Source organism: Oncorhynchus gorbuscha, linkage group LG26, assembly GCF_021184085.1.
Source record: "Oncorhynchus gorbuscha isolate QuinsamMale2020 ecotype Even-year linkage group LG26, OgorEven_v1.0, whole genome shotgun sequence".
NCBI lineage: Eukaryota > Metazoa > Chordata > Actinopteri > Salmoniformes > Salmonidae > Oncorhynchus > Oncorhynchus gorbuscha.
This window is the reverse complement of record NC_060198.1, coordinates 39,160,764-39,174,339: the sequence shown is the minus strand read 5'-3', so window position 1 is coordinate 39,174,339 and position 13,576 is coordinate 39,160,764. Positions and strand designations below refer to the sequence as shown.

The following is a 13,576-nucleotide window of genomic DNA, read 5'->3' as shown; positions in this document are numbered from 1 at the left end:
TCACTCAAATTATCAATGAACCTACCAGGTACCCCCCCAAAGCCTTATACACGGGCACCCTCATAGATATCATCCTAACCAACTTCCCCTCTAAATACACCTCTGCTGTCTTCAACCAAGATCTCATCGATCACTGCCTCATTGCCTGCATCCGTAATGGGTCTGCGGTCAAACGACCTCCACTCATCACTGTAAAACGCTCCCTGAAACACTTCAGCGAGCAGGCCTTTCTAATCGACCTGGCCGGGGTATCCTGGAAGGATATTGATCTCATCCCGTCAGTAGAGGATGCCTGGATATTTTTTTTAAATGCCTTCCTAACCATCTTAAATAAACATGCCCCATTCAAGAAATTTAGAACCAGGAACAGATATAGCCCTTGGTTCTCCCCAGACCTGACTGCCCTTAACCAACACAAAAACATCCTATGGCGTTCTGCATTAGCATCGAACAGCACCCGTGATATGCAGCTATTCAGGGAAGCTAGAAACCGTTATACACAGGCAGTTAGAAAAGCCAAGGCTAGCTTTTTCAAGCAGAAATTTGCTTCCTACAACACTAACTCAAAAAAGTTCTGGGACACTGTAAAGTCCATGGAGAATAAGAACACCTCCTCCCAGCTGCCCACTGCACTGAAGATAGGAAACACTGTCACCACTGATAAATCCACCATAATTGAGAATTTCAATAAGCATTTTTCTACGGCTGGCCATGCTTTCCACCTGGCTACTCCTACCCCGGTCAACAGCACTGCACCCCCAACAGCAACTCGCCCAAGCCTTCCTTCTGTAGCTCAGTTGGTAGAGCATGGCGCTTGTAACGCCATGGTAGTGGGTTCGATCCCCGGGACCACCCATACGTAGAATGTATGCACACATGACTGTAAGTCGCTTTGGATAAAAGCGTCTGCTAAATGGCATATATATTATTATATATTAAACAAATGGCATATATTATTATTATTATTTCTCCTTCTCCCAAATCCATTCAGCTGATGTTCTGAAAGAGCTGAAAAATCTGGACCCCTACAAATCAGCCGGGCTAGACAATCTGGACCCTTTCTTTCTAAAATTATCTGCCGAAATTGTTGCCACCCCTATTACTAGCCTGTTCAACCTTTCTTTCGTGTCGTCTGAGATTCCCAAAGATTGGAAAGCAGCTGCGGTCATCCCCCTCTTCAAAGGGGGGGGACACTCTTGACCCAAACTGCTACAGACCTATATCTATCCTACCATGCCTTTCTACGGTCTTCGAAAGCCAAGTCAACAAACAGATTACCGACCATTTCGAATCTCACCATACCTTCTCTGCTATGCAATCTGGTTTCAGAGCTGGTCATGGGTGCACCTCAGCCACGCTCAAGGTCCTAAACGATATCTTAACCGCCATCGATAAGAAACATTACTGTGCAGCCGTATTCATTGATCTGGCCAAGGCTTTCGATTCTGTCAACCACCACATCCTCATCGGCAGACTCGACAGCCTTGGTTTCTCAAATGATTGCCTCGCCTGGTTCACCAACTACTTCTCTGATAGAGTTCAGTGTGTCAAATCGGAGGGTCTGCTGTCCGGACCTCTGGCAGTCTCTATGGGGGTGCCACAGGGTTCAATTCTTGGACCGACTCTCTTCTCTGTATACATCAATGAGGTTGCTCTTGCTGCTGGTGAGTCCCTGATCCACCTCTACGCAGACGACACCATTCTGTATACTTCCGGCCCTTCTTTGGACACTGTGTTAACAACCCTCCAGGCAAGCTTCAATGCCATACAACTCTCCTTCCGTGGCCTCCATTTGCTCTTAAATACAAGTAAAACTAAATGCATGCTCTTCAACCGATCGCTACCTGCACCTACCCGCCTGTCCAACATCACTACTCTGGACGGCTCTGACTTAGAATACGTGGACAACTACAAATACTTAGGTGTCTGGTTAGACTGTAAACTCTCCTTCCAGACCCATATCAAACATCTCCAATCCAAAGTTAAATCTAGAATTGGCTTCCTATTTCGCAACAAAGCATCCTTCACTCATGCTGCCAAACCTACCCTTGTAAAACTGACCATCCTACCAATCCTCGACTTTGGCGATGTCATTTACAAAATAGCCTCCAATACCCTACTCAACAAATTGGATGCAGTCTATCACAGTGCAATCCGTTTTGTCACCAAAGCCCCATATACTACCCACCATTGCGACCTGTACGCTCTCTTTGGCTGGCCCTCGCTTCATACTCGTCGCCAGACCCACTGGCTCCATGTCATCTACAAGACCCTGCTAGGTAAAGTCCCACCTTATCTCAGCTCGCTGGTCACCATAGCATCTCCCACCTGTAGCACACGCTCCAGCAGGTATATCTCTCTAGTCACCCCCAAAACCAATTCTTTCTTTGGCCACCTCTCCTTCCAGTTCTCTGCTGCCAATGACTGGAACGAACTACAAAAATCTCTGAAACTGGAAACACTTATCTCCCTCACTAGCTTTAAGCACCAACTGTCAGAGCATCTTACAGATTACTGCACCTGTACATAGCCCACCTATAATTTAGCCCAAACAACTACCTCTTTCCCAACTGTATTTAATTAATTTATTTATTTTGCTCCTTTGCACCCCATTATTTTTATTTCTACTTTGCACATTCTTCCATTGCAAAACTACCATTCCAGTGTTTTACTTGCCATATTGTATTTACTTTGCCACCATGGCCTTTTTTGCCTTTACCTCCCTTCTCACCTGATTTGCTCACATTGTATATAGACTTGTTTATACTATATTATTGACTGTATGTTTGTTTTACTCCATGTGTAACTCTGTGTCGTTTTATCTGTCGAACTGCTTTGCTTTATCTTGGCCAGGTCGCAATTGTAAATGAGAGCTTGTTCTCAACTTGCCTACCTGGTTAAATAAAGGTGAAATAAAAAAATAAAAAATAAAGTTGTAGTCAAGAGGACAATATAGATATATCAGGGCTTTACACTACTAGACTGAAAGATTAGTGTTTTATAAATGGGTTTTACCTACCTTTTTCATGGTCAGGTGCAATGTCTTTAAAGTCTCTGCAGTTGAAACCTGGAAGCAGAGAAACATTCATTTAGTTCATGTAGCCTAGTCTTGATATTTTTCTTATCTTCCAAAAATGTTTTACCCTTATTTGTTATTTTCTATAAATGAAATATAAATGTGTTAGTATGCACAGAAGCATCAGCTAAATGGTTATGATCAGGATTTTCACCTTCATGTTGTTTGACCGATTACTCCCCAAGATAAATCGCTTACCACTTTTAAAATCAGACCCTATCTGATAGTGGTGTCTCCAGTCCTCACGTCTCTAGTCCTCACGTCTCTAGTCTTCACGTCTCTAGTCCTCACGTCTCTAGTCTTCACGTCTCTAGTCTTCACGTCTCCAATCCTCATGTCTCCACTCCTTTTTCTATCCCACTGAGCTGTTTGTTCTGTCACACCTCAGGACTGGCTACTGCTGACTCTCACAGCTGCTTGTTCTGTCACACCTCAGGACTGGCTACGGCTGATTCTCACAGCTATTTGTACTGTCACACCTCAGGACTGGCTACTGCTGACTCTCACAGCTGCTTGTTCTGTCACACCTCAGGACTGGCTACGGCTGATTCTCACAGCTATTTGTACTGTCACACCTCAGGACTGGCTACTGCTGACTCTCACAGCTGTTTGTTCTGTCACACCTCAGGACTGGCTACTGCTGACACTCACAGCTGTTTGTTCTGTCACACCTCAGGACTGGCTACTGCTGACTCTCACAGCTGTTTGTTCTGTCACACCTCAGGACTGGCTACTGCTGACTCTCACAGCTGTTTGTTCTGTCACACCTCAGGACTGGCTACGGCTGACTCTCACAGCTGCTTGTTCTGTCACACCTCAGGACTGGCTACTGCTGATTCTCACAGCTGTTTGTTCTGTCACACCTCAGGACTGGCTACTGCTGACTCTTACAGCTGTTTGTTCTGTCACACCTCAGGGCTGGCTACTGCTGACTCTCACAGCTATTTGTACTGTCACACCTCAGGACTGGCTACGGCTGACTCTCACAGCTGCTTGTTCTGTCACACCTCAGGACTGGCTACGGCTGACTCTCACAGCTGCTTGTTCTGTCACACCTCAGGACTGGCTACTGCTGATTCTCACAGCTGTTTGTTCTGTCACACCTCAGGACTGGCTACTGCTGACTCTCACAGCTGCTTGTTCTGTCACACCTCAGGACTGGCTACTGCTGACTCTCACAGCTGTTTGTTCTGTCACACCTCAAGACTGGCTACTGCTGACTCTCACAGCTGCTTGTTCTGTCACACCTCAGGACTGGCTACGGCTGATTCTCACAGCTATTTGTACTGTCACACCTCAGGACTGGCTACTGCTGACTCTCACAGCTGCTTGTTCTGTCACACCTCAGGACTGGCTACTGCTGATTCTCACAGCTGCTTGTTCTGTCACACCTCAAGACTGGCTACGGCTGATTCTCACAGCAATCATAGCAAATCAATGTTGAGTCACAGAGTTTCTGCAAGCATTCCAATTCTTGCACTCAATGATCTCCACACTGTAAAACTCCTACTAAAACTGATGCATCGTTATGTCAGTCCATTTCAGTAAAGTCAACACAAGTAACCTGATACCAAATAGAACATTACTTTTTGCTTATTTTATCAAAGCTCAAAGACTAAAAAAGACAAAACAACATGATGATGTAATTATGCAAGTAAATAGTAGACTGTAAAATCATTTGCATCTTGATCTTATTTTAGTCTGTCCCAATGTACTTCCTCCTTCACTTCCTGTTGTAATGTACCCAAACCACATCAGGTTTAGAGAGCATGGTCACACAGGACCAGCTGCTGAGCGGCCAACATAGTCGCATGTTCTATTTCAACATTTCTGCAAGTTGTACATGAACGCTATTTACCATTCATGTCAGCAGCCTGCTCACAGGAGAAGAAGATGCCGGTGTGGAACTTCCTCATCAGGAACTTCTCTTCTCCCGACTCCCAGATGTACTGCACCAGCCGGCTGTCATTGATGTTACTGCTGTTGAAGCGAATGCAGTACGACTGCCTGGTCGTCACCGGCCCCGTGCAGAAAGGCTTGACCACCTTCCTGGTCCCCTCGCACCAGAAGCTAGTGGTCACTGCTGACAGGGCACACGTAAATGCTACAATGTTGAGGGTGAGCGCCAGGGACCCCCGCCGACTGCACTCTGTCCCCATGCTGGAGGCTGGGCAAAATGAAATGAAAAGGCAACTAATCCAGGCTTTCGATATGTCGCCGCCGTGTTTCGCCTCTCAAATATATCTCAAATCTTCATAATCTTGTGGCATTTGAGGTTCCTTGAGTGATGCTGTATGTACATCTCTCCTGTGGCTCTAAGGATGTGCTGCCTGCTACCTTTATTGAAGGATTTGTTCTCTTCCTTGCTTGCGCTCCCTTATACTCCCATCCTCCAATCACTCTTTTTGTCTCCCACTTGTTTATTTGAACTCTCTCTCTCTCTTTTCTCTTCTGCTTGCTGTGGTCTCTTTTTCTCCCATCTTTCTCCACCCACTCACCAAATGCGTAATTTATTACACAGGACAAATTATATTCTAGACTTCCATTTTATTGTCATATCTAAACCTAGGCGGTTTCTGTGAGCATAGTAATAAAAAAGATTAATTTGGGCTTACTTTAATCTGGAACAAGGCTCTCGCCAATGCCAACATTGGACTGGACATGCTCTGGCATAGTTGGGCATTACTGATGCATGTTTTCACAAACTACAGTGAGTGTACAAAACATTAAGGACACCTGCTCTTTCCATGACATAGACTGACCAGGTGAATCCAGGAGATAACTATGAATCCTGATTGATGTCACTGGTTAAATCCACTTCAATCAGTGTAGATGAAGGGAAGGAGACAGGTTAAATAAGGATTGTAAAGCCTTGAGACAATTGAGACATGGATTGTGCATGTGTGCTGTTATGTTCTGTTAATTACTGATGTCCCCTTTAAGGATGAAGCGCCCTTGGTCATGCGCAGTATTGTTCTATGTTATTCTGGTACTAACCTGTTTGAGTAAATGTGAAGCTCCAGTTCAATTGCTTGTATTCAGAGTCTTTCTTACACATAAATAAGTACTAAGTGTTAAGACACTACATGTGCCACTCAGAGGGTCAATGGGCAAGACAAAATATTGAAGTGCCTTTGAAAGGGGTTTGGTAGTAGATGCCAGGCGCACCGGTTTGACAGTGTCAAGAACTGCAACACTGCTGTTTTTTTTACTCTCATCAGTTTCTCGTGTGTATCAAGAATGGTCCACCACCCAAAGGACATCCAGTTAACCTGACACAACTGTGGGATGCATTGGAGTCAACATGGTCCAGAATCCCTGTTGAACGCTTTCGACACCTTGTGGAGTCCATGCACCGACAAATTGATGCTGTTCTGAGGGCAAAAGGGGGCACAACTCTATATTAGTTTTGTACACTCAGTGTATAATTTCATCATACTGTACCTGCTATCATAAAGGTCAGATCAACTCAAAGTGTGACAGTGACTTTAGGTTGTGAAACACACATTATTGCATGAGGCTGCAGATCAAGCATCAACATGTGTGCATGCAAAGTAAATCTGTTCCTATTTGGTAGCCTGGTGATTGGCTTATGCAGGATGTTACATGCAAATGTAGGCAAACTGCTTTGGGAAATAGGCTTAACAGATGACAGATGTTGGGAGAAAGGATCCTGCATTTTCTTCAACTGATTTGTCTTGTCCATAACTACTCTCCACTAGGCCAATGAATACCAAGAGGGCAGCAAGTGCCACTTCCTTCACTGATCGACAGTTGTGGCCTACCTATTGGAGTTCAGTGCATGGAGCTGACTTGAGTGACACAGAATGGACACAGGGTCACAGGTATCTAAAAATCTCCACTGTGTTGGTGAGGTGCAGTAATTCTTGACATGGAGCTAACATCCAACATCACTGAATGATTGTTTCTATTGAGAGAATTTGACATTGACATGTGTACTCAGATTTCTGAGAGACCAAACGTTTCTGCACAGACTGTAAAAACAAAGGACCCAGAAGGATTGTTAGATCAGGGAATGAGGAATTAATTACTCATGGCAGAAGTTATACGGTACACTGTGGAACTACCATGATAATGCTTAGTAATGATATTACATCTTATGTAATACCAAGCCTTAAACGTACTCTCTTGTGACTTAATGGGGCAGTGTCACTTAATAGATCCAACAGAAAACAGAGATGACAGAGATGACAGAGATGACAGAGATGACTTTGCAGATTCAAGTGGTGGGGAAAACAGGGTAATAAAACGGATGTGTAATCAATCAATATTTGACATAATATTGGACACTTCCTATTGGAAAGTAAGGCAAACCCAGTGAGCTGAGAGTAAACGACTGCAGCACAACGATGTTGTGTCAGAAATTCTGTACATTACCTTTCATGTGCTATGCACCTTAAAAAGGCACAAGTACCAAAACATTACTTTCAAGTGAGTGGAACCAGACCGAGGGTTTGAGACATTTTTCCTTGTATTCTTGTGGTCATCTTTCAATTCTATAGTATGCTGAGAGTTGGGTAATATTTTCCCTAGGAAATATAGTCTACCCTTGATTATGGGGCCATCTTAGTTGATTTACAATATTATGTGCAATGATATGCTCATGACCCAATTACTTTGAATCCATACTGTTTGAGGGGGTTTTGATATATCGTTTTGGAATGTACACTTGCCAAATGTCCAAAGTCCAGTTTCAGAGTAGTGCTGAAACAAATTCACCAACAACTGTCTACTTCCAATTCCTCCTATTCTTATATAACAACCAATAAAAAAATGAACATGATTTCCCCTCTCAACTATACCTGTATTGTTTTTGTTTTTGGCCAGAATCCACAATTTACAGAATCAAAAATGACCAGCAGTAGTGAAACATGCAACCTTAAAACTCAAAGCTTACAAAGGTATTCCAGTAAAAATCAGGATTATCCTCAATCTGAATCCTTTCATGTTTGCCAGGCAAACTGAGCACCATTGATGGATGAGGACACTGACCTTGTTCAACCCCATGTAGATACACACTGCTCTGAACATGTCAGCACGCTCTGCTGTTGTGCAGGCTCCTGGATGTCATGAGAAACATGCATACACTGGGATGTACAGAAGCAAGCAAACATAAAATAAGAATACATTTGGACCCGATATACTTGTGAGAGTTTAGATGCCAATGTAAGAAATGTTGATTTTGGCATCATGATGGTACTGTAGGCTGCTATGTCCTGAGGCTCTACAGGCAACACCGCTCAGTGAGTTGTTATGGATTTGGATGTCCACTTCCTTCTTTTCCTGTAAATAGACAGGAAATGATTATAACTGGAACTCAATTTACACTACTATATCCTGACCATTATAAAGAGATGAACATCAGTAATGACTAAAACATCAATCTACTTTCCCACCAACACATTTTTTACAGTGGTATTTCTTAATGCTGCTTACATATATTTGAGATACTGTGATTGGGTTAACTTGCCATCTGATTATGCAAGATACATTCCAGATTGATGGCATAGGAGTGCTTTGAGTGCTTAATCCATTAAATGTTCAGTACATAAATATGAGTTAGGAATCCATCTGGCTGAACATTGTGCTCAGCAGTTATGATTTGCACAACTATGTTTGTGTCCCCTGTGTACCACTGCCACCACGTCAGACATAAGCTGGTTACACTAGCTTCATTCCCTCTATGACGTCAGTTAGTTTGACTAGGTAACACATTAGATCAAGACCTAAGCTGATATGAGCTCTGCTGGGGCTGCCAAAACTAAAATGAGATGCAGTTAAATTAATAACACATTCACACACACCATCCCACCAAAATACCCTGAAAGTTATTTAGCTACGGTATGAAGTTATAAAGATATACGGTATAAAGTTATAAAGATATACGGTATGAAGTTATAAAGATATACGGTATGAAGTTATAAAGATATACGGTATGAAGTTATAAAGATATACGGTATGAAGTTATAGAGATATACGGTATGAAGTTATAAAGATATACGGTATAAAGTTATTTAGGTACGGTATGAAGTTATAAAGATATACGGTATAAAGTTATTTAGCTACGGTATGAAGTTATAAAGATATACGGTATGAAGTTATAAAGATATACGGTATGAAGTTATAAAGATATACGGTATGAAGTTATAAAGATATACGGTATGAAGTTATAAAGATATACGGTATGAAGTTATAAAGATATACGGTATGAAGTTATAAAGATATACGGTATGAAGTTATAAAGATATACGGTATAAAGTTATAAAGATATACGGTATGAAGTTATAAAGATATACGGTATGAAGTTATAAAGATATACGGTATGAAGTTATAAAGATATACGGTATGAAGTTATAAAGATATACGGTATAAAGTTATTTAGGTACGGTATGAAGTTATAAAGATATACGGTATAAAGTTATAAAGATATACGGTATAAAGTTATAAAGATATACGGTATGAAGTTATAAAGATATACGGTATGAAGTTATAAAGATATACGGTATAAAGTTATAAAGATATACGGTATAAAGTTATAAAGATATACGGTATAAAGTTATAAAGATATACGGTATGAAGTTATAAAGATTATAAAGATATACGGTATAAAGTTATAAAGATATACGGTATAAAGTTATTTAGCTACGGTATGAAGTTATAAAGATATACGGTATAAAGTTATAAAGATATACGGTATGAAGTTATAAAGATATACGGTATAAAGTTATAAAGATATACGGTATAAAGTTATTTAGCTACGGTATGAAGTTATAAAGATATACGGTATAAAGTTATAAAGATATACGGTATGAAGTTATAAAGATATACGGTATAAAGTTATAAAGATATACGGTATAAAGTTATAAAGATATACGGTATGAAGTTATAAAGATATACGGTATAAAGTTATAAAGATATACGGTATAAAGTTATTTAGCTACGGTATGAAGTTATAAAGATATACGGTATAAAGTTATAAAGATATACGGTATGAAGTTATAAAGATATACGGTATAAAGTTATAAAGATATACGGTATAAAGTTATTTAGCTACGGTATGAAGTTATAAAGATATACGGTATAAAGTTATAAAGATATACGGTATGAAGTTATAAAGATATACGGTATAAAGTTATAAAGATATACGGTATGAAGTTATAAAGATATACGGTATAAAGTTATAAAGATATACGGTATAAAGTTATTTAGCTACGGTATGAAGTTATAAAGATATACGGTATGAAGTTATAAAGATATACGGTATAAAGTTATAAAGATATACGGTATAAAGTTATAAAGATATACGGTATAAAGTTATAAAGATATACGGTATGAAGTTATAAAGATATACGGTATAAAGTTATAAAGATATACGGTATGAAGTTATAAAGATATACGGTATAAAGTTATAAAGATATACGGTATAAAGTTATTTAGCTACGGTATGAAGTTATAAAGATATACGGTATGAAGTTATAAAGATATACGGTATAAAGTTATTTAGCTACGGTATGAAGTTATAAAGATATACGGTATGAAGTTATAAAGATATACGGTATGAAGTTATAAAGATATACGGTATGAAGTTATAAAGATATACGGTATGAAGTTATAAAGATATACGGTATGAAGTTATAAAGATATACGGTATGAAGTTATAAAGATATACGGTATAAAGTTATAAAGATATACGGTATAAAGTTATAAAGATATACGGTATGAAGTTATAAAGATATACGGTATGAAGTTATAAAGATATACGGTATGAAGTTATAAAGATATACGGTATGAAGTTATAAAGATATACGGTATAAAGTTATAAAGATATACGGTATGAAGTTATAAAGATATACGGTATAAAGTTATAAAGATATACGGTATGAAGTTATAAAGATATACGGTATAAAGTTATAAAGATATACGGTATGAAGTTATAAAGATATACGGTATGAAGTTATAAAGATATACGGTATGAAGTTATAAAGATATACGGTATGAAGTTATAAAGATATACGGTATAAAGTTATTTAGCTACGGTATGAAGTTATAAAGATATACGGTATAAAGTTATTTAGGTACAGTATGAAGTTATAAAGATATACGGTATGAAGGTATGACGGTATAAAGTTATAAAGTTATAAAGATATACGGTATGAAGTTATAAAGATATACGGTATGAAGTTATAAAGATATACGGTATGAAGTTATAAAGATATACGGTATGAAGTTATAAAGATATATGGTATGAAGTTATAAAGATATACGGTATGAAGTTATAAAGATATACGGTATAAAGTTATAAAGATATACGGTATGAAGTTATAAAGATATACGGTATGAAGTTATAAAGATATACGGTATAAAGTTATTTAAGTACGGTATGAAGTTATAAAGATATACGGTATGAAGTTATAAAGATATATGGTATAAAGTTATTTAGATATTGCTACGGTATGAAGTTATAAAGATATACGGTATGAAGTTATAAAGATATACGGTATAAAGTTATAAAGATTTAGGTTATAAAGATATACGGTTATAAAGAAGTTATAAAGATATACGGTATGAAGTTATAAAGATATACGGTATAAAGTTATAAAGATATACGGTATGAAGTTATAAAGATATACGGTATGAAGTTATAAAGATATACGGTATGAAGTTATAAAGATATACGGTATAAAGTTATTTAGGTACGGTATGAAGTTATAAAGATATACGGTATGAAGTTATAAAGATATACGGTATGAAGTTATAAAGATATACGGTATGAAGTTATAAAGATATACGGTATGAAGTTATAAAGATATACGGTATGAAGTTATAAAGATATACGGTATAAAGTTATTTACGGTATAAAGTATGAAGTTATAAAGATATACGGTATGAAGTTATAAAGATATACGGTATAAAGTTATTTAGATATACAGTATGAAGTTATAAAGATATACGGTATGAAGTTATAAAGATATACGGTATAGTTATAAAGATAAGTTATAAAGATATACGGTATAAAGTTATAAAGATATACGGTATGAAGTTATAAAGATATACGGTATGAAGTTATAAAGATATACGGTATGAAGTTATAAAGATATACGGTATGAAGTTATAAAGATATACGGTATGTTATAAAGATTATAAAGATATACGGTATGAAGTTATAAAGATATACGGTATGAAGTTATAAAGATATACGGTATGAAGTTATAAAGATATACGGTATGAAGTTATAAAGATATACGGTATGAAGTTATTTAGCTACGGTATGAAGTTATAAAGATATACGGTATGAAGTTATAAAGATATACGGTATGAAGTTATAAAGATATACGGTATGAAGTTATAAAGATATACGGTATGAAGTTATAAAGATATACGGTATGAAGTTATAAAGATATATAAAGTTATTTATACGGTATAAAGAAGTTATAAAGATATACGGTATGAAGTTATAAAGATATACGGTATAAAGTTATTTAGTATGAAGTTATAAAGATTATAAAGTTATATACGGTATGAAGTTATAAAGATATACGGTATGAAGTTATAAAGATATACGGTATAAAGTTATAAAGATATACGGTATGAAGTTATAAAGATATACGGTATAAAGTTATAAAGATATACGGTATGAAGTTATAAAGATATACGGTATGAAGTTATAAAGATATACGGTATGAAGTTATAAAGATATACGGTATGAAGTTATTTAAGTTATTTAAAGATATACGGTATGAAGTTATAAAGATATACGGTATGAAGTTATAAAGATATACGGTATGAAGTTATAAAGATATACGGTATGAAGTTATAAAGATACGGTATGAAGTTATAAAGATATACGGTATAAAGTTATTTAGCTACGGTATGAAGTTATAAAGATATACGGTATGAAGTTATAAAGATATACGGTATGAAGTTATAAAGATATATATGAAGTTATAAAGATATACGGTATAAAGTTATAGCTACGGTATGAAGTTATAAAGATATACGGTTAGTTATAAAGATATACGGTATGAAGTTATAAAGATATACGGTATGAAGTTATAAAGATATACGGTATGAAGTTATAAAGATATACGGTAGAAGTTATAAAGATATACGGTATGAAGTTATAAAGATATACGGTATGAAGTTATAAAGATATACGGTATGAAGTTATAAAGATATACGTTATAAAGTACGGTATGAAGTTATAAAGATATACGGTATGAAGTTATAAAGATATACGGTATGAAGTTATAAAGATATACGGTATGAAGTTATAAAGATATACGGTATGAAGTTATAAAGATATACGGTATGAAGTTATAAAGATATACGGTATGAAGTTATAAAGATATACGGTATGAAGTTATAAAGATATACGGTATGAAGTTATAAAGATATACGGTATGAAGTTATAAAGATATACGGTATGAAGTTATAAAGATATACGGTATGAAGTTATAAAGATATACGGTATAAAGTTAT

At 37.2% G+C, this 13,576-nt stretch overlaps 1 protein-coding gene across 1 annotated transcript in view; it reads right to left on the bottom strand.

Moving 5' to 3' along the window:
• The window catches only part of LOC124016266 (germ cell-specific gene 1-like protein), a 50,516-nt gene extending 44,831 nt beyond the window's left edge, over positions 1-5,685 (bottom strand). Inside the window, exons 1-2 of the mRNA XM_046331814.1 lie at positions 4,935-5,685; positions 3,020-3,067 (exon numbers count right to left, since the gene is read on the bottom strand). Of these exons, the coding sequence (XP_046187770.1) occupies positions 3,020-3,067; positions 4,935-5,235 (349 nt within the window). The 5' untranslated portion in view covers positions 5,236-5,685. The remainder of the gene's footprint in view (positions 1-3,019; positions 3,068-4,934) is intronic.
• Positions 5,686-13,576: the final 7,891 nt, after the last annotated feature.